The sequence below is a fragment of the Bison bison genome, unplaced genomic scaffold (assembly GCF_000754665.1).
Source record: "Bison bison bison isolate TAMUID 2011002044 unplaced genomic scaffold, Bison_UMD1.0 scf7180017864192, whole genome shotgun sequence".
Taxonomy (NCBI): Eukaryota; Metazoa; Chordata; class Mammalia; order Artiodactyla; family Bovidae; genus Bison; species Bison bison.
The window spans coordinates 2,676,402-2,702,625 of record NW_011494764.1 but is presented as its reverse complement, the minus strand read 5'-3'; the positions used below and the strand labels follow the sequence as shown (position 1 = coordinate 2,702,625).

Below are 26,224 nucleotides of genomic sequence, written 5' to 3'. Positions count from 1 at the left end.
AAGAGATGGAATACCAGAGCACCTGACCTGCCTCTTGAGAAATCTGTATGCAGATCAGGAAGCAACAGTTAGAACTGGACATGGAACAACAGACTGGTTCCAAATCGGGAAAGGAGTACATCAAGCTATATATTGTCACCCTGCTTATTTAACTTCTATGCAGAGTACATCATGAGAAATGCTGGGATGAATGAAGCACAAGCTGGAATCAAGATTGCTGGGAGAAATGTCAATAACCTCAGATATGCAGATGACACAATTCTTAATGACAGAAAGTGAAGAAGCACTAAAGAGCCTCTTGATGAAAGTGAAAGAGGAGAGTGAAGAAGTTGGTTTAAAACTCAGCATTCAGAAAACTTAGATCATGGCATCCAGTACCATCACTTCATGGCAAATAGAGGGGGAAACAGTGGAAACAATGGCTGACTTGATTTTCCTGTGCTCCAAAATCACTGCAGATGGTGATTGAAACAATGGAAACAGTGACAGACTTTATTTTGGGGGTTCCAAAATCACTGCAAATGGTGACTGAAGCTATTAAATTAAAAGACGCTTGCTCCTTGGAAGAAAAGTTGTGACCAACCTAGACAGCATATTTAAAAGCGAGACGTTACTTTGCCAACTAAGGTCCATCTGGTCGCAGCTATCGTTTTTCTAGTAATCGTGTATGAATGTGAGAGTTAAACTAAAAGAAAGCTGAGCACCAAAGTATTGATGCTTTTGAACTGTGGTGTTGGAGAAGATTCTTGAGAGTCCCTTGGACTGCAAGGAGATCCAACCAGTCCATCCTAAAGAAGTTAGTCCTGAATATTCATTGGAAGGACTGATGCTGAAGCAGAAACTCCAGTACTTTGGCCACCTGATGCAAAGAACTGAGTCATTTGAAAAGACCCTGATGCTGGGAAAGATTGAAGGCGGGAGGAGAAGGGGACCACCGAGGATGAGATGGCTGGATCCATCACTCGATGGATATGAGTTTGAGTAAGCTCTGGGATGCTGATGGACAAGGAGGCCTGGCATGCTGCAGTCCATGGTGTTGCAAAGAGTCGGACACGACTGAGCGACTGAGCTCCACTGAAGCTATTTTAGTTGGTTTGCATCATTAGATTCAAGGGTGTGTGGAGTTGGATTTTCCTAAGACAATGAAGTTGCTATTTGATCCCATTTTCTTCTCTTTTTTCCCCTCCCCTTTCTTGATTTTTACAAGATGAAATAACTACCTCTTAGAGCCTTGGATCTCCTTAAAATGTAGATTCTGGTATAGCAGGTCTGGCATGTGTCGCGAGAGTCAGTAGTTCTAGCAACCTCCCAGGGAGGCCCTTCTGCTAGTGTGCTAGTGGATGGACTACACTTTGGGGGGAAATGTCTCTCAATAGCACCATACTTGTTCAGCAGCAGTCCTCATGTCTTCTCTGTGTTATATTTTAGGCTCTGAATCTTGGGTGCTGAATTAGGTCTGTCATGTTCCCAATCTTAAACATCATCTTTGGATAAATTTGTTATCATTGGCATCACTGATTCCTGTTTGGCATGACCCTGCAGTTCCTATGTGTGACAGTGATTGTTTCTACAGCCTCCTTTTGCTAGTGAAAGTGAAAGTTGCTCAGTCATGTAGACTCTTTGTGACCCTGTGGACACTACTGTCCATGGAATTCTCTAGGCCAGAATACTGGAGTGAGTAGCCTTTCCCTTCTCCAGGGGATCTTCCCAACCCAGGAATCAAACCAGGGTCCCTGCATTGCAGGCAGATTCTTTACCAACTGAGCTATGAGGGAAGCCCTCCTTTTGCTCTAATGGGTCTCTTTTACCAGTTTGTTGGTATTCTCCAGATTCTGACTTCTGACCTGATTTTACCTGGACCAAATCCTTTTTACTCAGCTTTGCAGGGCATTTGGGTTGCTGGTTTGGGACTCTTGTTTGAGCCTGTTGCTATACATTAACAAAAGTTAAATTTTACAGCAAATGTTATTGGAGGTGGGTGGATCTTATTTATATTTCTGTCTAGTGTTATTACCGTACATTATTTCCTTAATTTAATTTATTTATTGGCTATGCTGAGTCATTATTGTGCTCTGGTTTTCTCTAGTTGCCGCAGCAGGAGTGAAGGTTACTCTTCCTTGCGAAGTTCAGGCTTCTCATTGCGGTGGCTTCTCTTGTGTAAGGCAGGCTCAGTAGTTTGGTGCGTGGGTTTAGTTCCTCCACAGCATGTAGAATCTTCCTGGACCAGGGGTCAAATCCATGTCCCCTGCATTGGCAGGCAGATTCTTAACTAGTGGACACCAGGGGAGTCCTACTTATTTCTTTAATTATAGAAAGTTGATTATTATATTATATTATATTAGTTGATACTGTCTGTCCAGGGGATCTTATAGTCTTCATTTCAGTGGCCAGCTCTGTTTCAGGATGTAATGACTGCTTCTGTTTTCAGGGAATTGCCTAGCCAACTGAATGAAAATAAGAGGCATATTTAGTAAGCCGTAGAAGTTAAATTTATTTTCTTCAGTCCAGTTTATTTTCCACAGCTATTTCTTTCATAAACTGAAGTGCTGATTACTTGAAGATCTTCGCGTAGGCCCCTGTCTGATGGTTGTGGGAGTCGTGATGTGTCCAGGATCTGGCCTCTTTCATATCTCATGTAGTTTATCATTTCAAGTAGAATAATACCAGTAGACAGGGAATTTATAATACCTTTAGAAAAGTATTTTTCCTCTAGGCATCCTTATAAGATAAGATTCATAGGATTCATTCTTACAGAATGAACAAAAAATTGAGGGTAGGTGCTCTAAGTAATAGATATAATTGTTTGAAAAGGAGAGGAAACAGCAAATGGTCTTCAAATTAACTGCAAAAAACTAGCAAATTCAAAGCTGATTTTTACTGTGATTTCATGTTGCAGTATAGTTTAGTTCCATTTGTAATAGTATAAGCTGAATATCTTATACCGAATACCTAAATATCCATTGTCATGACTCCAGTTGTCATTTCCATTTTTTTTACTATAAAATTCTTACAACTAAATTATAATGCAAATTAAAGTTCAGCAAAATTTTAATAGGCTTAATATTCACCCAGAGTTACATTCTTTCAGTTTTGTATTTCATAAAAAACTAATAGCCCATAAAAAATACCGCACAGCTAAGCTACGCTTAGAATAGACATGAAACATTTAAGCCAAACTAGATAGTTTGAATAGTGTATTTCTTGATGAAAACATTTAGTACTTAAAGGATGCCTATTATAGTATTCCAGGTCTATAATTTTAAATGTATGTATTAGAAAGTTGGTTAATTTGTGTTTTAATATCTTCATTATAACATGAGTTCAATAGCCTAATATGCATTCTATGCTTCTTTTTTTTTTTTTAACCAAATCACATTTAATTTGTTGGAGAAGTCTTTTTTTTTTTTTAATTTTCTAAAACATGTATATTATACATACTATTTAAGTATTTATATATACAGAAGCTTGATAAAGGCTTAAAAAAAAAACAACCAAAAAAGACATAGAGAAATTGGAAAACAAACTAAATGAAATGGGAGCACTTCCCATTTGAAAGAAACTAGATAAAAGTAAAATATCATCGTATAAATAATGCAGTTGTTTTTAAGCGTGGTTGCTCATTAGAAACACATCTGGAGCTTTGGAGAAAAAGAAGCAATACCTAAGCACTTATATTTTTCAGAAAATCCCAAGATAATTCTGATATTCTGGATTTTAAATGTGATTACAGATTTTTCTATTAAATGGTAGTTTTAGTGATATAGAATCCTGTTATTTTCTGTTGCCCAATCATAATACAGTGGTATTAAGCAAATAATAGTTACATAGTCACAACAAAAGGTGTTTATCAGTTTTCACAATCAATATTCAGACAAAAAATAAATAATAATTGCAGTTGCAAACCATAATGGAAGCATGATTAACCTAACAATATAAAAATAATTACATACAATTTGGGAGTTACAAAAAATGATGTGGTAAGTGGAACTGAACACGTGGTAAGTGGAACTGAAAACTGAACACATGTTTTCATCCATCTAACCATCCATCCAGTATATGTCTTTTGGTTGGTGCATTTAATCTATTTACATTTAAGGTAATTATCAAAATGTATGATCCTATTACCATTTCCTTAATTGTTTGGGGTTTATTTTGTGTAGTTCTTTTCCTTCTCTTAATGTTTTATGCCTAGAGAAGTTCCTTTAGCATTTGTTATAAAACTGATTTGGTGGTGCTAAAATTCCCTTAACTTTTGCTTGTCTGGGAGCTTTTGATTTCTCTGTCAAATCTGGATGAGAGTCTTGCTGATTAGAGTATTCTTGGTTGTAGGTTCTTCCTTTTCATCATTTTAAATGTATCGTGCCATTCTGTTTTGGCTTATAGAGTTTCTAATGAGAAATCGGCTGGTGACCTTATAGGAGTTTCCCTTGTATATTGTTGTTTTTCCCTTGTTGCTTTTAATATTTTATCCTTGTCTTTAATCTTCATCAGTTTGATTACTGTGTTTCTTGGTATGTTCCTACTTGGGTTTATCCTGCCTGGGACTCTCTGCACTTCCTGGATTTGGTTGACTCTTTCCTTTCCCATGTTGAGGGCTTCCCTGGTGGCTTAGAGGTTAAAGCATCTGCCTGGAATGAGGGCGACCTGGGTTTGATCCCTGGGTCAGGAAGATCCCCTGGAGAAGGAAATGGCAGCCCACTCCAGTACTCTTGCCTGGAGAATCCCATGGAGGGAGGAGCCTGGTAGGCTACAGTCCATGGGGTCACGAAGAGTCAGACACGACTGAGCGACTTCACTTCACTTTTCCATGTTAGGGAAGTTTACGGCTATTATCTCTTCACACATTTTCTTTGGTCCTTCTCTTCTCCTTCTGAGACCCCTATAATGTGAATATTGATGCATTTAATGTTGTCCCAGAGGTCTCTTATGCTGTCTTCAGTTTTTATCGTTCTTTTTTCTATACTCTGTTCTGTGGCAGTGATTTCCACCATTCTGTCTTCCAGGTCACTTATCTCTCCTTCTGCCTCAGTTATTCTCCTATTGATTCCTTCTAGTATATTCATTTCTGTTCTTTAGTTCTTCTAGGTCTTTGGTAAACGTTTTTTATGTCTTCTCCATTCTTTTTCCTAGATCTTGGATCATCTTCACTATCATTTTTCTGAATTCTTTTTTTGGAAGGTTGCCTATATCTACTTTATTTAGTTGTTTTTTGGGGGTGTTATGTTGTCCCTTTATCTGCTCCATAACCCTCTGCTTTTTTAATCCTGATCAACTTTCTGTGGTTTTTCTGTCTGGCAGCTATGGGGTTGTGGTTCTTCTTTATTCTTCTATCTACCCACTGGTGGATGAGACTAAGATGCTTATGTAAGCTTCCTAATGGGAAAAACTGGGTCTTGCTCTGGGCAGGGTCTTGCTCAGTAAAACTTGAATCCAGTTATCTGCTGATGGGTGGGACTGTGCTTCCTCCCAGTAATTTGTTTGGCCTGAGGCAACCCAGCCCTGGGGCCTGTGGGCTGTATGGTAGTGTTAATGGCAGCCTTTAAGAGGGCCTTGCCAAGGGGCACCTTCCAGGAGTGCTGCTGCCAGTACCCCTGTCCCCATGGCAAGCCATTGCTGACCAACACCTCCACAAGAGACCCTCCAACATGAGCAGGCAGGTCTGGTTCAGTCTTCTATGGGGTCACTGCTCCTTTCCCCTGGGTCTTGCTGCACACGAAATTTTGTTTTTGCCCTCCAAGAGTGGGGTCTCTGTTTCCTCATCTCCAACTGGGAAGCCTAACATATGGCTTAGAACCTTCACCACAGTAGGAGAACTTTGATATTTTGTTCTCCAGTTTGTGGGTTGCCCACGTGGCAGGTATGGGGTTTGATTTTATCATAATTGCCTCTCCTCCTATATCATTGCTGCTTCTTACTTGTCTGTGGATGTAGAGTGTCTTTTTTGGATGGGTTCTAGCATCCTTCTGTGGATGGTTGTTCAACAGCTAGTTGTGATTTTGGTGCTCTTGCAGGAGGCAATGAGCACACATCCTTCTATTCTGCCATCTTGAGCCAGCCCCACATCTTAATGACAGATTTGATTCTGCTGCCAAGGGTCTTGAATTTGTTTTGTCTCCCTATATAAATGGCATGTTTTGGGGGGATGTTTGACAGTTGGCCATGGAGGTTGTTAGTGAAATTAAAGTTAATACTGAATAATCATGCTTCAGAAATAATTGTTGGTTTTGGTTATGAAATTTTATTGAAGACCTGTTAGCATCACTCCTGTGTAGTACAGGGTCATACGTCAGGGGAACTTTTGCTCTTCCACTCTCAGTTATGCTCTTTCCTCCAGCATTGTTAGAGAAAGTGTTAATCTTGGTTTCCTATGGCTTCTGCACATAGACATTAAATTATGTATAGCAATCCAAGAGTACTTTAATATCACACAGCTCAAATTTCACTCAGCTTTTCTCCATTTCTTAATTACTGATTTTAAGTTGAAAATTTAAAATCACTCTGTGGGGCATCCATCCTTGCATTGATCAAGAGGATTCTAATATTAACCTGACAAAGCCAACTAATTAAAATTCTTTGATTTCTAATTTTGTGGTTAATACTATGCTAAGTGCTGGAGGAGATTCAAAAGTTTAAAAGTGGAGAAGGGAAAACAATAAGTGGTTAATATACACTATGCCAGTGCTATACCTCACATATTTCATTTATTCTCACAACAGTCCAATGAGGTTAAGTAATTTTCCCCCCACTTTACAGATGAGAAGACCTGGCTCAGAGAGTGCCCAAGTGTAGAAAGCTGTGGACATAGCTGTGACTGTAGCCAAGGTCTGTCTGTTTTCATAGCCCATGTTCTTTCCACAACCTCCTAGGTATTATGACAGTCTCTTTCCGGGAGCTTCCTTACACTCTAGGGGGAAGAGAAGGAAGGGCAATGGAGAGCTGGGAAACCCCATTTTTTACTTGATTGAATCTTAGGATCATATATCACTTGATAAAAGTTGGCTTCTAAAAAGTGTGATTGAATTCCATGCAAGAACCTTTCATCAGTTATGTTTTTATTATATGTGAGTGTTCACAGAAGACAGTTTATTGACACAGACTCTCAAGACAGCTTTGGATCAAATTACCAGTCTGATGGTATAGTATAGAAAATGGTAAAAATATCTCTGCCCTTTTTTACTTAGCCAGTGATCTAAACTTTACTGCATTTTGATGAGAAGAAAATTGAGAAGAAAATTAACTAGCATTCATTGTTGACAAATTCTATACTGTCAGAAGTATTTCTAATTTTCTATTTCTGGTTAGAATATTTTTATTATTATGGTTAGCTTACTTTGCTAATTTATAGTTTATTGTTATTTTTTTCAATTAACATTCAAGACTTCCTCTGTTCAGACTTCCCCTGTGAAGTATTATCAGGGCAATTTATAATTAGTAGTAGCAACACTAATATTAAATGCATTGCTCATATCTGCCAAGACAAAAAATGCAGATCAGGATTCACCAAAGTGGAAATAATAAAGGAAAATGGTTCATTTCCATCTTTCCAAATTCTGAATAGTTTGAAATTATTATTTCTGTTAAGACTTGCTTTGAATAACATATGACACATCAAAATGCCTAATGACATATATTTTTATTGCTATAATAACAGAAGACTTAATAAAATTAAATATTGTGGAGTTTGGGAATGGTATATAGTGAAGTTCTTCATCCCCTCCCTATAATTCAATTCATATGTATCTAAGATGCTATCACTTAAGACTTAGAGGCTTGGAATTGAAAAATTTTACTTGTAATATAAGCATGAAATAATGACGATAGGTGTCTCTTGAGAAATCTTATATGTTCAGTTTTAAGTATTATACTTTATAAAGTGACTCACTTGTAAGCTGTATACATTTGTTCAGTTTTAAATCATATCCTTTTATGTTTTCGTTGAGATCCTTCTTTATGAGCAATAGAATCATAGAACAGAATAAATTAAAATAGAAGAATAGAACAAATTGAATTACTGTATGGTCACAGCTTAGGTTATTGACCAGTGAGTTTTACTTTACTTCATCTGTTGTAATGAATCACCTTATTCATTGCAACTGATTCCTAGTAACTCGGCATATTTTAGATATCAAAGGATATTAATTCTGTTTGTTCAGTAAATATTTATTGAGTGCTCACTGTGTCCTGGCACTGTTGTCACTGGGGTTATAACAGTGAATGAGACAACTGCTGTTGAAAAATTTTAATAACTGTGCCTTTTCTGAATGCATTTTTTTCATAAAAGGAATTCCAGAAACTTTTCAGAAACATTAGAACTGTTGGAATACAGGTTTGACCTCACAGAAATCATACACATTCATGGTATATTATGGTGAGGTACTCTACTAGACTATAAATAAGAAAGGAAAATGAAATAGCTAATTGAGAGATTGGTATTCATAAGGTCAACACCTGAAACATCAACCAGATTTAATATCCTTAAATAGATTTTATAGGCTGTGCTCCTTCCTTAAAGGTCACTGGAAGAACTTAATACTTTTTTATTAAAAATAAAGTGGGAACAGTGGAATGGCCTTTTCACATCTTACTTGGATATGTTGAAGAGGCAAATTTTACTTTATTTTTATGAAGTTCTGTTATTTTACATTTGCCATTTACTATTTTACCTTTAAAATATGTTTCTTACCCAACTTTCCATGCAGAAACTTAGACTTAAAAAGTTGAGGTTTCAGATGAACTGTGATAATAAGTTGGGGTTATGTAAGTTAAAGTATACATGTATGTGTATATACATGTACATCTAATTTTGGAATAATCTGTTGTTTAAAGCAGAAAATGAAAACACCGATTAAGAGCTCTTAACTCTTCTTAGCCAAGCATTTTTATGAAGTTTCATGGTAAAGGATGAAGAGCACACAAAAAGTTTCTCTTTAGAGAACCCTGTGTTCAGATTTGGACTGCCTTTTACTAACTGCTTTGTGCTTCAATTTAATGCCAACCTCATTCCTTTGTGAGAATAATGAAATTGGACAATGTATATAAAGTATCTTTCACAATGCAGAGTATCAATAGTGTGCATTCAAAGTGTCCCTTTCTTATCATAAATTGTACAAGTGATAAATAAATACATTCTTAAGAAGTAGAGTAAAAGTCACTGTCCTCTCCCTAGTACTAATCATTTTTAACATTTTGGTGCATATTCTTAAAGGTTTTAAAAAATTCTTTAAAATATTTAAAAAATACATATGCGTGTACATTTGTAAACATCACACATGCAAGTTTCTTTTTGCAACAGGGAATATGTTATACCGTCTTGTTCTATGACATTAGTTTTTCATAGCATGTTTTTTTGATCTTTAGTGATATTATAAACAGATCAAGCTCTTTCAAGGTTCTTCACTGAATGGAGGTGCGATAATATATTCATTCCTCTGCTGGGGACACATTGAAATTTCTGTGCATGCTGGAACTGAACAATAAAGAAAATAATTTGTTTCTTTGTTTTACAAGGTGATGTTGGTGATCTTGAAGATGCTCAAAATACTGAGTTATGTATAGTGTATTCCAAGTTGGATGGAATAGTTCCAAGAAATAGTGTAGCCCATGAGAATAATGTAAACTAGTCATCAAAAGTTCTCTGAAAACACATTTTTCAGGAAAATTATTTTGGTCATCTTCTCTTCCTGTTTTCCCTCCTTCTTATCAAACTCTCACTACCATTTACTATGTACTCAGTGTTCTTGCCTGGAGAATCCCAGGGATGGGGGAGCCTGGTGGGCTGCCATCTATGGGGTCGCACAGAGTAGGACACGACTGAAGCGACTTAGCAGCAGTAGCAGCAGCAGATACGGCCCCTGTTTCTTGTTTGGCTTCCAGTGTAGTATAACATAGTAATCTAATAGTGAAAATAAAATGTTATAAGAAGAACTGTACTTAAGGTATTTACAGGTACTGTAAGAATGCCTCTAGAATTCAAGAAGGCCTTCCCCTAATCATGTGGGTCACTTAGTTCAATTCTATAAATATTTGGATTGAAAACTTACTAGTACTGACATTAGGGATACAAAGGTGAGAATGTTATTAGAATAACCTGCCCTTTGTATAGTAGCACCTTCTAGTTTTTATCAGTGGAGGAGTAAAAGGAAATGGTAAGATGAAAAATTATCATCTCAAGTTAATGATTTAATTTAAATTTCAAAGTTGCTTGAAAATATATATAAGTGATGCTCAGTCAGTTGTGCATTTTCAGTCATTTTAACTTTCTGTCAGTATGCAGTATTGAGTGCCACATACATTACTTTTTAAAAAAAATCAATATGTTATTTCAAGTAATGGAGAGTTTTAGAGACATTAATGTAACTGCACATGAAGCTGATTATTGCTAAGCTGCTTTTAAATATCGTATGTCCATGATGGGTTTGAAATCTTGCATGTAAGTAGGCCAAATGCTACATTATTAGATAATAGAGTTTCTTTATAGCTTTTGAAAATTAAGTTGTATTATTTCAAGAGGAAATGGTCTATTTAAATCCCATAATTTGAAATGTTCTCTGTTTATAATTTAGGACAAATGGCTCTTTCTATCAAATATTTTGTAACCTAAAAAAAAAAAATTGGACCAATTTGATCTTTTTAAAAATAATAGAATTTACTACTTTATTTATTTATTTCAGGGAGTGTGCTACATGTAATCATTTTTTTTTTTAATTGGAGGATATTTCCCTTACAGTGGTTGTGTTGGTTTCTGCCGTACAACAGCGTGTATGTATTCCCTCCCTCTTGAGCCTGCCTCTCACCCCCCACCCACCCTTCTAGGTCATCACAGCACATGGAGCTGGGCTCCCTGTGTATTATAGCAGCTTCCCATTAACTGTATCGGACTTCCCTGATGGCTCAGTGGTAAAGAATCCTCCTGCAAATGCAGGAGACACTGGTTCAATCCCTGGGTCAGGAAGAGCCCCTGGAGAAGGACATAGTGGAACCCCCGGGAAATCCCACTGACAGGAGGAGCCTGGCAGGCTGTGGTCCATGGGGTTGCAAAAGAGTCGGACACAACTTAGTAACTAAACAACGGCTACAACTAGCTTTGTATTTTTACACATGGTAGTGTATACTGTTAGTGCTACTTTCTCAATTCTTCCCGCCCTCTTCTTCCCCGTCTCTGTGTCCACAATTCCATTCTCTATGTCTGCATCTTTGTTATTTGTTCTGGATGTTGTTGTTCAGTTGCTAAGTCATGTCTAACTCTTCGCCACCCCATGGACTGTAATGTGCTAGGTTCCAGTTTCTCCCAGAGTTTGGTCAAATTCATGTCCACTGAGTCACTGATTCTGTGGAACCATCTCATTCTCTGCTGCCCCTTTCTCCTTTTGCGTTCAGTCTTTTCCCAGCATCAGGGTCTTTTCAAGTGAGTCAGCTCTTCGTATCAGGTGGCCACAGTATTGGAGCTTCAGCTTCAGCAACAGTCCTTCCAATGAATATTCAAGGTTGATTTCCTTTAGGATGGACTGGTTTGATCTCCTTGCAGTCCAAGGGACTCTTAAGGGTCTTCTCCAGCACCACAATTTAAAAGTATCAGTTCTTCAGTGCTCAGCTTCTTCTTTATGGTCCAAATCTCACATCTGTACATGACTACTGGGAAAACTGTCCCTTTGACTATTAAGGACTTTTGTTGCCTGCGAAGATTCATCAGTACCATTTTTCTAGATTACACGCATTAATTATGCATTAACATATGGTATTTATTTTTCTGACTTACTTCACTCTGTAAACAGGCTCTAAGTTCATCCACCTCAGTTCAGCTGACTCACATTTGCTTCCATTGTGTATATGTACCACAACTTCTTTATCTGTTTATCTGTTGATGGACATCTAGGTTGCTTCCACATCCTGACTGTTGTAAGTAGTGCTGCTGTGAACTACTGCTCACTTTAGAAGTAGTTCAGAAACCAACTTATCAATGGATAAAGTAGTTAAGTGGGAAAATTTATTTTTTTCAACATTATAAAAACCTTAAGAAAAACTTAGTAGAAAATTTCAGTGACTATATTTGTCACCTCAGTATTAGCAGAAAGCTTTTTAAAAGAAAAGAAAACTAGAACCAAATGAGGAAAGAGATAGATTGACTGTTATATATCTACGTGTGTGTGTGTGTGTGTGTGTGTGTATACACCTTTGAATCTTAATATTGGTGTCCTAATGATTGATCAGGGGAAAATATATGAAATGAAAATGTAAAATAGTACACAAAGTATACAAAGAGCTTTCAGAAATTGACCAAACACTGATAAAGCAATAGCAAATGGCTACAGGATGTTGGCAGTTCACAGAAGAGCAAATCCAAATGGCCAGTTTGTAAAGATTCTCAAGCTCACTAACAGTCTGGGAAATGAAAATTAAGTAAAAGTCGGCTACTTCTTTACTTCTATCCAATTGGAAAAGCTTTTAATAGAATAGAGTACTTATATTTCTGGTACATATGTGAATTATTTTAGCACTTTTAAAAGATGCAATTTGTCATTTATTGTAAAAAGTTCATTAATCATTTAATTCAGTACTACTTTTCTATGTGACATCACTAAATGCAGAGTTTGGAAGAGATATATTGTAATTAACATGCTACTACATAGTGTTTCCAGTGTACAGTTATATAGGTATAAATAACCTCAAAAGCACATATGTAGTAAATAGGAAGTGATGAGGTTTAATTATCACTATTGTTTTTAATAATTTTAATTTTATATAATTTAATATGTAGTTATAGCTATGTTTCACAACTACTCCCAAAATCCCTATAAAATTTAACTCTGCAGCCAATTCTAACTATTCTAGCATATTCCTGGCTATATCTTTGTATATCTGTGTTTTGCATTATTGTTGTTATGGTAAAAATAGGAAACAAATTATATACCCACTGATGAGAAGTTAGTGGAATAAGTTGTAGTATATCAACGCCTTGGAATATATAGCATCCATGAGAAAGAGCCATCACCGTTAGCAATTTCCCTGTGTTGTGTTAAATGAAAGGAGCTAGATGCAAGGATAGACTTTGTCAAGATCCCACTTTTATAAAACAAGCCAGGACAAACTCCTTTTTTGCCTACATGTTTGAGACATAGGAAAATGTACGGTTTTGAGGACAGAAGAGGGCAAGTGGGATGAGGTAGGGGAAAAAAGGACCTATTTCCATGAGAAATACAGTATGGTATCCTTTATTTGTTAAGTATTATGTGTATATGTGATATATACACATTAAAAATATATACACCTTAAAAAATGCACACCTTAAAATTTTTGTTGTAGTTGTTTAGTCACTAGGTTGTACCCAACTGTGTGACCCCTTGGACTGTAGCCCGTCAGGCTTCTCTGCCCATGGGATTTCCCAGGCAAGAATACTACAGTGGGTTGCCATTTCCTTCTGCATGGAATCTTCCCAACACATTGAACTGTGTTTCCTGCTTGGCAGGTGGACCTTTACCACTGAGCCACTTGGGAAGCCTCTGGAGCTTTTTTTTTTTGTAATTATTTGTAATTGCTAGTTATTTTTATCAACTGCAGTGCAGAAGTTCTCCATTCTTTGAGGCCCACAGGGGACTTGAATTTTCCTGTCCTTTGTCTTTTAAGGAACTTACCACTCTACCTTGTTATTCATATATATGTATAATATATCTTATATACATATGTATCTTACACACATATATATATCTTATTCAAAACATTATTTTACCTTTCTTCCTAATCTGTAGGCTTTGTAGCCTGCTAGATGTATGCCCCAGAGTCTTATGTATTCACTGTGTATGTTAACTGAATGAATAAATAATGGTATCTATCTTAGTCTACCATCTTACATGGAAAAATGATAAAGCTATTAATCAAGATTGATTAATAATATTTTATATATCTTATAGTGCTTTGAATAATAGAAAAGTAAGATGCTCAATTAATACATTTTTGATGTTGTCTTGGTTTGCGGCTCAGTTTTCCACCTTGATTTCCTCTTAGTCATCTTTTTTATTCTTTTAAGAGTTTGTTTTTGAACTACCAGTTTTATTTTGTGATTTTGAAAACTTCTCAGTTAACACTCAGAAACCTTCTGAGTTTATAGTTCAAAATTCAAAAAAGCTTATACCTTTGTTAAGTTTATACTCTTTCTATAATACTATACATTTCTCACAGAAATGTCTTAGGCAACTCATTCTTTAATCTTGTTAGTATATAGTCCTTTCTTCTTTCATCATAAAGCTGTAATATGTCTCTTCAAATAACAATTTCTGCTTCATCTTCTTTGTTATCTTTTGTCTCTTTGACATAATGTCTTATGAAATGAAGAGATAGATTTTATTTTTCTAATACAAAGGGAACTGACAGGTAAAAAATCGGGTTGACATGTTTAAACCCATTTTACATACTTGATAACTGATAAGTTTTGTCTTCCTCTGTGGTGTTGGATTTAGGCAAAATTAAAATAAGAAAAATTAGGAAAATAAATATTTATATTTTAAAAATTCACTTCATTTTGAACTCTAAGCATTTGTTAGAATTTTTTCTGTTATTTTGTATCTTTTTTCATTGACTTTGGGAATTGGTGCTCCACTGTTGATTGCTTTCTCCTTCATATTTTTATTGGTATTGATGCTTTCCAGATGTCTAATTCTTGTTTAAAATGTTTCCATTCATGACTTTTCCTTTGACTTCAGATTTGTGGTACTGGACACCATAAATTTTGTGGAACATCCTTACTTAATTTTATGCAGTTACTTCAGAAACATTACAGTGGTGATCACTAAAGTGTTGACATTTGTCTAACTTAGCTATTTTTAATTCACTGTGGGCTTTCTTTGAAGATATAGAAAGGAACTGTAGAAGAATATATAGATTCTCAGTGAATTAGGTGATTTTTATCTTTACACTTTTCTGCTTTGCTTTGAACATCTCTTTCAGTCTTACAGAATGGGTATTTATTTTCTTAGAAAGTTTAATTTCCCAGACGTAATACTTAATGTATACTTGTTCATACATTAAGTATATACAATGTTGTATACTTAATGTTGCTTCTAAGAATCTCCATGGATGATTTTACTGAGAAACATTAGATGATAGAATCATTTTAGTCTTTGGGGGGAGGTAAGTTGGCTTAAAGCTCAACATTCAGAAAATGAAGATTATGGCGTCTGGTCCCATCACTTCATGGGAAATAGATTGGGAAACAGTGAAAACAGTGTCAGACTTTATTTTGGGGGGCTTCAAAATCACTGCAGATGGTGACTGCAGCCATGAAATTAAAAGACGCTTACTCTTTGGAAGGAAAGTTATGACCAACCTAGATAACATATTCAAAAGCAGAGACATTACTTTGCCAACAAAGATCTGTCTAGTCAAGGCTATGGGTTTTCCAGTGGTCATATATGGATGTGAGAGTTGGACTGTGAAGAAAGCTGAGCACCAAAAAATAGATGCTTTTGGACTGTGGTGTTGGAGAAGACTCTTGCGAGTCCCTTGGACTGCATGGAGACCCAACCAGTCTATTCTAAAGGGGACCAGTCCTGGGTGTTCATTGGAAGGACTGATGCTAAAGCTGAAACTCCAATACTTTGGCCACCTGTTGCGAAGAGTTGACTCATTGGAAAAGACTCTAATGCTGGAGGGATTGGGGGCAGGAGGAGAAGGGGACGACAGAGGATGAGATGGCTGGATGGCATCACTGACTCGATGGACGTGAGTCTGGGTGAACTCCGGGAGTGGACAGGGATGGTGATGGACTGGAGGCCTGGCGTGGTGCGATTCATGGGGTCACAAAGAGTTGGACACGACTGAGCTACTGAACTGAACTGAACTGAACTGAAGGGGCTTTTAAGGGAAATTTTTTTTCTTTCACTCTAAAAACCATGAATACAATGTCATTAAAATAATCTTTTAAAATAAATTCATCTACGTTATAATGCAGATTTCAGTTTTGCATATTCTGTTTCAATCCTTATCCATATGCACATGTATTATTTACCTAATTGTAATGAAAATATATATGCATCTTCTGGTGATTATTTTTCTTATATAAAGCACAACATTAGCTATATAATAGTGCTTTAAATAAAAGCAAATCATTTCACCACAAGATAAATAGAAATAAATCTAAGTAAAAACAAATCATTCCACTGTCATTAGTGTTAGTTGCTCAGTCATGTCCAGTTCTTTGCAATCCCATGGACTGTAGCCCGCCAGTGTCCCTCTACCAAGTCCATGGAACTCTCCAGGCAAGAATACTGGAGTGAGTAGCCATTACCTTCTCCAGGGGATCTTCCCAACCCACGGACTGAACCTGGGTCTCCTGCATTGCAGATGGTTCCTTTACCATCTGAGCCAACATCATCCTGGTCTAGCAAATGTGTTCCCTTTAGTCTTTGTATATCCATATGCAAAAGTTTAAATGTGATGATTTGGACCTGATTTTAGTTTATTAATTATGGATGAATTTCATGGATAATATGTAGACCTCCCCTGCCCCCAGAGCTTATCACCTACCAGGCCAGCATTCCTCCCTAGCTGCCAGGCTGCCCATTACTGCCAGTATACTTAAACCTACCTAGAGCTAAGCGACTTAGCAGCAGCAGCAGCAGCAGCAGAGCTAATTGAATGTGGGAAGGCAGAGAGCATGTCTGGACCCTTGCCTCCTTTGCAGTCCTGATGCTTTCCTGTCTATGTTAGTAGTCCTTTCCATATTTCACATGGGACCGTTCTGGTTGGTGTCATTATGAATACTATTTTAGAAAAATATCTTCATGCAAGTCATTTCATATTCCCTGTTTTCATCCACATCTCTATTTTTAACGAAAGGTAATGGGGCTGTTGCCTGAATGTGTAGTTCTTTACTTTGAAAAAGTAAGTGTTAGTTACTGAGGTGTGTCCAACTCTTTGCAACCCTGTAGTCTGTAGCCTACCAGGCTTCTCTCTCCATGGAATTCTCCAGGCAAGAATACTGAAGAGGATATCCCTAGAGGATTTTCCTGACCCAGGGATTGAACCTGGGTCCCCACATTGCAGGCAGATTCTTTACCATCTGAGCCACCAGAGAACCCTTACCTGCCCTAAACAAAACTTAAACCTCCCTTAAACATAACTTGGCTTTAAACTAGCATACTGAACATAGCTATTTTGCAAACATAAATGCTTTAATTTTCTTCAAAAATTGATTCTTAATGCCTACCAACATGACCCCCTCCCCTGCCCCAATAAATTATAGGTTCAGTCTTCTAGTATTTTGTTAGGCTATATGACATGCATTACCTGCATCCCAAGGTGGATTAATTGTGACCTTGAGATGTTTATAATTTCTGAGTACTTATAACAAGAATGAGACACTGCTTGTTCTGATGGCTGAAGGGTCAAATGTCTGCCTTTCAGTCATAAGTTGAGAAAGTGCCCTTGTCAAGTGAACAATTTTCTGTATCCATTTTATGACAGGTTATCATGATTAATGGGTATTCTGTAGCTTTTGAGCAGTGTGCTCTGTTATCGCCTTGCTGTAGTTCCCATGGCTGAGAAGTAGAAATGGTTTCTGCTTACAATCTAGATAATAAGGCAGATATTATCTACCTAGGAGAAAGTGGAAGTTTCAGGCTTTTAGTATGAACAATATTTGAATACTCATGAAGTGGATGATTTGGGGGTTCAGGAATATTATCCTGGGACAGAAAACTTCCTGGTAAAGCATGAGCATACGGAGTAAGGTTTGCATTTCAGGGCATTTAAGTGGATATATTTCTCAGAAGGAACTGGAGCTATTGTTCTACTATACTTCCATAGGAGTATTGGTTATATTTGAGCTGCTAGGACCAGTATGCACATGAGTTAGCTGGGAGTGAGGGTGGGGATATCCTGTAGCATTTAGGAAAACTACAAGTATTTTTTTCTTTCTCCTTTCCTCATCCAAAATTTGACAACAGTGAAATATGATAATTCACTATAAAAATGAAGATTAGATTGTTAAATAATGCCTCTTCGTTTGTTTAGAAGTTTTTTCATTTACCTGGGTGAGAATAACTGGACTTGATGGGTTTTTCATTTTTCCTTCAGGCTCAGTTTATGAACCTCTGAAAAGCATTAATCTTCCGAGATCTGATGAAACTCTGTGGGATAAACTGGATCACTATTACAGAATTGGTAAGCTAAACCTGAGGAAAGCAAGTCTTTAGGTAGCTATGATTAACATCTATTCTGCCTTAGTTAAATTACATACATTATATGGATGATGACCTCTCATTTGAGTGTTGGGATAGTTTCAGTGCTTAGACAGCTGTATATTCCAATTGCATATTGATATGGAGACTATAAATGGAATCTGGCAAGTCATATCTGTCCCTTGAATAATTTTGAAACTGCTGCTAGTGTCTTCTGTGTCCTTTTAGCCTTCCAAAACATTAACAGATTTGAGAACTAGAGGCTGTTTCTTGAATAATTCTTACACAAAGATTTTGTAGAAGTATTCCTTGCTCATTTACCTATACAAAGTTACAATGTAGTCCTGAATCTTTTGTATCCATTTCTAATTCATTGAGATGCAAAAGGCAGTCTCAATACTGTTACTGGTATAAGATCCGTGTTTGTTTGTTTTGCTTGCTCTTTTGTTTTTGTCAAGATCAACCTGGCGAGTTCTGTTTTTTAATATGAGTAAGCAGCTTAGAGATACATATATATAGGGCTCTTTTTTGTTCATCAGATGGTAGGGTGGGGATGCTTTTTTTTGTTAGTTTGCTTCTTATGCCATTTATGTGGCCTAGTATGTCAAATATAAAATTTGATTTCTCTCACCGAGGAGAAGGATTTTTTTGTTTGTGTCTGCATCATGTGAAACATTATTTCAGAGACTTCCCTGGTGGTCCAGTGGTTGAGACTTTGCCTTCCAATGTGCAGGGTGTGGCTCTGATTCCTGGTTGTGGAGCTATTGTTCCTATTGCATAGGAACCTGGAATGTTAGGTCCATGAATCAAGGTAAACTGGAAGTGGTCAAACAGGATAGCAAGAGTGATCATTGACATTTTAGGAATCAGTGAACTAAAATGGATGGGAATTGGCAAATTTAATTCAGATGACCATTATATCTACTAGTGTGGGCAAGAATCCCTTGGAAGAAATGGAGTAGCTCTCACAGTCAACGAAAGAGTCCAAAATGCACTACTTGAATGCAATCTCATAAATCAAAGAATGACCTCTGTTCGTTTCAAAGCAAACCATTCAGTATCATAGTAATCCAAATCTATGCCTCAACTGCTAATGCTGAAGAAGCTGAAGTCGAATGGTTCTTTGAAGACCTTTAAGACTTTCTAGAACTAGCATCAAAAAAGATGTCCTTTTCATCACAGGGGACTGGAATGCAAAAGTAGGAAGTCCCCAGGTACACGGGCAAGTTTCACTTTGGATTACAAAATGAAACATGGCAAAGGCTAACAGAATTTTGCCAAGAGAACACACTGATCATAGCAAACACACTCTTCCAACAACACCAGAGACAACTCTACACATGGACATCAACCAGATGGTCAGTACTGAAATCAGATTGGTACTCTGTGCAGCCAAAGATGGAGAAAAGTTCACACAGTCTACAAAAACAAGACCTGGAGCTAACTGTGTCTCAGATCATGAATTCCTTATTGCAAAATTCAGACTTAAAGAAAGTAGGGAAAACCACTAGGCCATTCAGTTATAATCAAAATCAAATCCCTTACGATTAAACAGTGGAAGTGACAAATAGATTCAAGGGATTAAATGTGGTAGAGTGCCAGAAGAACTATGGATGGAAGTTTGTAACACTGTACAAGAGATGGTGATCAAAACCATCCCCAAGATAAAGAAATGCAAAAAGGCAAAATGGTTGTCTGAGGAGGCCTTACAAATAGATGAGAAGAGAAGTGAAAGGCAAAAGAGAAAAGGAGAAAACCAGTCTGAATGCAGAGTTCCAAAGAATAGCAAGGAGAGAGAAGAAAGCCTTCTTAAGTGAACAGTGCAAAGAAATAGGGGCAATAGAATGGGAAAGACTAGAGATCTCTTCGAGAATATTAGAGCTATCAAAGAAACATTTCATGCAACGATGGGCACAATAAAGGATAGAAATGGTATGGACCTAACAGAAGCGAAGATATTAAGAAGAGGTGGCAAGAATACACAGAAGAACTATACAAAAAACCCTTAATGACCCAGACAGCCACAGTGGTGTGATCACTCACCTAGAGCCAGACATCCTGGAGTGTGAAGTCAAGTGAGCCTTAGGAAGCATTACTACGAACAAAGATAGTGGAGGTGATGGAATTCCAGCTGAGCTATTTCAAATCCTAAATGATGATGCTGTGAAATAGCTGCACTCAATATACCTCAAATTTGGAAAACTCAACAGTGGCCACAGGATTGGAAAAGGTCAATTTTCATCCCAATCCCAAAGAAAGGCAATGCCAAAGAATGTTCACACTACTGCAAAATTGTGCTAATTTTGTGCTAATTTGCTAAAATTGTTCTAATTTACCATGCTAGCAAGGTAAAGCTCAAAATGATTCAAGCTAGGCTTCAACAGTACATGAACTCATAATTTACAGATGTTCAAGCTGGATTTAGAAAAGGCAGAGGAACGAGAGACCAAATTGCCAACATCCGCTGGATCATAGAAAAAGCAAGGGAATTTCAGGAAAACATCTACTGCTTCATTGACACAAAAGCCTTTGACTGAATCACAACAAACTGTGGAACATTCTTGAGGAGAGGAGAATACCAGACCACCTTACCTGCCTCCTGAGAAACCTATATATAGGTCAAGAAGTAACAGTTGGAACCAGATGTGGAACAACAGACTGGTTCCAAATTGGGAGAGGAGTAAAACAAGATTGTACATTGTCACCTTGCTTATTTAATTTCTATGCAGAGTACATCATGCAAAATGCTGGGCTGGATGAAGCTCAAGGAGGAATCAAGATTCTGGGAGAAATGTCAATAACCTCAGATTTACAGATGACATCACCCTAGTGGCAGAAAGCAAAGAGGAACTAAGCAGCCTGTTGATGAAGGTGAAAGAGTAGTGTGAAAAAGATGGCTTAAAAGTTGACATTCAAAAAATTAAGATCATGGCATCTGGTCCCATCACTTCATGGCAAATAGATAGGGAAAGTAGAGACATCACTTGCCCACAAAGGTCTGTATAGTCAAGTCTATGGTTTTTCCAGTAGTCATGTACAGAAGTGAGAGCTGGACCAGAAAGAAGGCTGAGCACTGAAGAATTTATGCTTTCAAAATGTGATGCTGGAGAAGACTCTTGAGAGCCCCTTAGAGAGCAAGGAGATGGTTAGATAGCATCACTGAGCCAATGGACATTAATTTGACCAAACTTCGGGAGATAGTGAAGGACAGGGAAGCCTGGTGTGCTGCGGGTCGTGGCGTCACAAAGAGTTGGACACGCTGAACGACTGAACTGAACTGAATTTTAATTTGTCACATACAGCTAGCGGACAACTGTGGAGCTAAGATTCTACGTTATTTGTGGCCAAAAACCTAAAACATAAAACACATGCAATATTGTACAAATCAATAAAGACTTTAAAATGGTCCGCATTAAAAAAAATCTTAAAAGAAAAACGTTAGTTCAGCTTATTGTGTTCAAGATTCTTACCCACTTATCTCTGTAGCCATAACTAACTAAAGAAATTAAACTGCCTTTTAAAAGAAGTGTCAGCTGTTTACTTTGCAGTGTGAGGACCAGTTTTTTTACTCTGGGAAAAATAATAAATACCTAGGTATTCTGAAAGACATGATAATGATTATGTCAGTTTAGTCTGAGAAAAAGAAAAAGAAATTTAATTCTTTAATCTCTGATGGAACAGAGTACTTTAAACCTTTGAAAAACTGTTCTAAATTGGTTGACATATGCCAGTCTAGATTAGAGTAACTTAATTTATTTTAGAGAAAAATATTGCTCATCCATTTATAGTTAGGAATAAAATAGGTTTTAGGAAATGTCATTTTAGTGTGACTGTTTTTCTATTTTAGGACTCTTTTATAAAGAGTAATACAGTCTGCTTTCTGTATCTGCAGATGCGGAACCTGCAGATATGGAGGGCCTACTGTACTAGCCGTTTTAGATAAGGGACTTGAGGATTTGAGAACTTTGGCATGCATGGCAGGCCCTGGAAATATCCCTGTGCAGATTGAGCAATGACTAGAAAACAGTGATTCCAGACTTCTTTAACTTAAGTGGAATGTTCATCAAATAATTACTTGTTTACTATTTTCATGTCATATTAGGATGCAATTCAATTTTGAAATGTTAAACATATCTTTGACCTGTACCATATATAAGAGGAATACGTTGCTCTGAAGGCCAGGCACAAATTAGTCATCTGTGAAAACCAGGATTCTGGCCTCTTTAGAATTGAGTTATCTTTGGATTTAGCAAATGTATGCAACTCTTTGTTATATATTTGCTTTATTTTTCCCTATTGAACTGATTTTTGAGAGTATACCTAGTTTTTTGGCTAATTTTTTTTTTTTTCTGTATCTGATAGTGCCTTATAACACTTACTGACATTAACAGGGATGTGCTAAAGACTTTTTATGTGCCAATTAGCTGAATTCTTTACTCAAAAATGAAAATACCCCTTCATGCCAGGTGGATCCCTACCTAGGCTGGAATTATTTACCCAGAGTTGTTTCTACGTTTTCAAAAGTTTTATGCTGCAGCTAAGTTTAGAAAGAACAAAATTGTAGGATAAAGAAACTAAAAAAGTTCAGGAGTTTCAGCTCAAGGGAAATAGATTTTTTTTTTCATTCTTTTTCTTGTCTTCAATTGCAGTCAAGTCAACATTGCTGCTGTATCAAAGTCCAACCACAGGTCTCTTTCCCACTAAAACATGTGGTAATGATCAGAAGGCCAAGATTCATGACAGTCTGTACTGTGCTGCTGGTGCCTGGGCTTTGGCTCTTGCATACAGGTAAGCTGGTATGTCTTCTCCTTGTAACTCCAAGTCTGGGTAATAGGGTTTTGTAGGCCCAAGACAAACTGGACAGCTATCTTTTGGCTCTGCTTCTGAGTCACTGTGTAACCTGAAGCTGTTCACATCTCCTTTTCAGCCTCTAAACCCTTCAGTTTTCCTGAGCGTTTACATTAGATAAATTGTAACATTTTATGACTTTGTGACTAACATTTCTCATCTCTAGGTTTGTAAATCAGCTTTAGTCTTTAATAGAATGAATTGCCCATTCTCATTGAATTGATTTGTTTTGACCATAGAGGAAATTGATAGTGATTGATGATGAAACTAGAGCCTAGAGTAGTTAACAGAGTAGTCCCAAATGACACACCTAGTTAATGATAGAGCCAGGACCAAAACTCCTCTCCTTCCTTCCCCCAGTTTAGTGTTTTTCTAACTGCACTTCATTGGGATATCACTAAGTCAGAAAATTCTTATAAAGTAAAAGAAAAATAAACCTTTTCACAATACAGAAGTTCTCTTTTTTCATTATTAATATCTATTTTATTTCATTATTTATTTATAATAATATATATAATATATATAATATTGTATAATTATAATTATATTATAATATATAATAATATATATGGATAGCATCCAATGTGGGTCTTGACTTGTAGTCAGTAGTGATACATTTTAACTGTTAAAAACTTGGATTTCTGAATATTAATTCTCCGAAGGTAGTAAATGCATGTGCCTCTGATTTGAAGATTGTATCCTTAACATGAATATGATTACTCCGTCTTAAATCATTGATGTGTTTCACTGATGTTAGATAGGTGCTTCCTGATACGACACATCACCCATATCTACTTCTTATCAAAATGTGTAGATGGCGCTACCGTAAATAAAGTCAGACAAAGCCAGATTGTGGCTACTTATAAGACAACTTGCCTGGTCTCTTAAAAATGTAATCATAGAAGATTAGAAAATAGGTATGAAGATGGCTAGATTATGAGAATCAAATGCAGTGTGTGAACCTTGATTGAATCATGCATTAAAAAGAACCAAAGTATATTTTGGGGATAATTGGATTGTATTTGATATTCAGTATATATTAGACACTATGTCCATGCTATTAGCTCCTTGGCGTGATAATGATATTATGGTCATATAGGCAAATGTCCTTGTTCTTAAGGGATACTTCTGAAATATGTATGGTGTTAGTACAGAGAATAAATTATAGATAAAGAATTCAAGCTAATTTTATCAGCTCTTGAATCCATGTGAAGAGCAGAGTTTTATTCATTGTAGCAGTTTTGTAGCTTTTATATAGATTTGAAATTTTTCTGAATAAAGTGTTCAGGGAAAATTGCTTAAAAAAATACAAGAGTACAGGCCGTTTCCCAGAAGCCTTCAAAAATCTGATAGAGAATTTAAAGTCCGATCTTTGCTGGGGACACTATCTATTTACTAACTCCCTGCATAATTTATCTTATATAGTTAAAGTAACAACTTTTTGTTTTACTAGCAAACAAAATGTCTTCTGTTTGGAGAAACACAAGGGTACATACCACAGAATTAGGATGAAGCCGTTTTTATCCACAGTATTAAGCTGTGATGATTTGTTTTTTTGTTTTTTGTGTTTTTTTTTTTTTTTGATGATTTGTTTAGATAATCCCCATGTTGTAAAATTAGTAGAATTCTGTTTCCAATTCTACTTATAAATGCTGATGAAATCATATAGATAACATTAGGAAAAATTTGTCAAAAATTAAGCTAGGATTTATATCTATCTCTTATTGGTAATGAATGCATAATATGAAGTCATTAATTTTTTTAAAATGGAAGTAATTTGATTTTTCTAATTGCATTAGTTTTCAATCAGTCATGTAAACAATCTCTTGAAACCTCAGTTCTATTTGAATGTGTGTGTATGTACATGTGTACTGAGGACTTAAAATAATTATTTTATGCACATTTGTATTTCATTTACATTAGGAGTATGGTTTGATTTAATTAAATAATTGGATAAAAGCAAGAGGCATTGAAATAGCTTATTTGTAAAATAGACTTTGACATAGTTTGTTTTTCTTAAAGGCAATATTATAGTTTCACTTTGTAATTTTGTTTTATGTTAGAGGAGGAAAGAAATGCTTACTAGTATGTTTTACTTTTTAAGATGTCTTTTACACATATCAAGTTGTAGTACTGAATATACCTTTGTTTAAAATTATATTGCATTATTTCTAATTATAATTATATCTGTTTATATTACTTTATAATTATATCTATGTTGCATTATAATTCTGTATAAATATAATAATTAATATAATTAAAATTTATACTTAGTTATATAATTATAACTATTATAATTATTTTATTTTATAAATAATTATATTGCTTTACATGATTTAGGTTAAAATTGTTTCTAAAACTAGTCAATTGTACAAAACCTTTATTTATATATTTATTTAATTTTACTTTTTAACTTTACAATATTGTATTGGTTTTGCCATATATCAACATGCATCCGCCACAGGTATACATGTGTTCCCCATCCTAAACCCTCCTCCCTCCTCCCTGCTCCCTCCCCATACCCTCCTTCTGGGTCATCCCAGTGCACCAGCCCCAAGCATCCAGTATTGTGCATCGAACCTGGACTGGCGACTCATTTCATATATGATATTATACATATTTCAATGCCATTCTCCCAAATCATCCCACCCTCTCCCTCTCCCACAGAGTCCAAAAGACTGTTCTATACATCAGTGTCTCTTTTGCTGTCTCGTATGCAGGGTTATTGTTACCATCTTTCTAAATTCCATATATATGGCGTTAGTATACTGTATTGGTATTTTTCTTTCTGGCTTACTTCACTCTGTATAATAGGCTCTAGTTTCATCCACCTCATTAGAACTGATTCAAATGTATTCATTTTAATGGCTGAGTAATACTCCATTGTGTATATGTACCACAGCTTTCTTATCCATACATTTTAAACTTCCCTACAATATTCAAAAACTTTGTTTTCTTGAGACTATTTCCAATGTTCAAACTTCCCTCCCATTTTGTTGTTTTGTCTGATGAGATGCATCCTGCTTTACAGTCTGCACCCTGGGGGAACCTGGGGGAATGAGGAAGAAGAGGAGAAAATGATAGGTTCAATATCCACGAGCTAAACAACTTGGAAGAAAAGTTATGACCAACCTAGATAGCATATTAAAAAGCAGAGACATTACTTTGCCAACAAAGGTCCATCTAGTTAAGGCTATGGTTTTTCC

At 36.3% G+C, this 26,224-nt stretch overlaps 1 protein-coding gene across 2 annotated transcripts in view; it reads left to right on the top strand.

The window, feature by feature from the left end:
- The window catches only part of PHKB (phosphorylase kinase, beta), a 227,871-nt gene that overhangs the window by 16,141 nt on the left and 185,506 nt on the right, over positions 1-26,224 (top strand). For both annotated transcript variants that reach the window (XM_010843901.1, XM_010843902.1), the window contains exons 2-3: positions 18,067-18,153; positions 22,820-22,958. In XM_010843901.1, the coding sequence (XP_010842203.1) occupies positions 18,067-18,153; positions 22,820-22,958 (226 nt within the window). The remainder of the gene's footprint in view (positions 1-18,066; positions 18,154-22,819; positions 22,959-26,224) is intronic.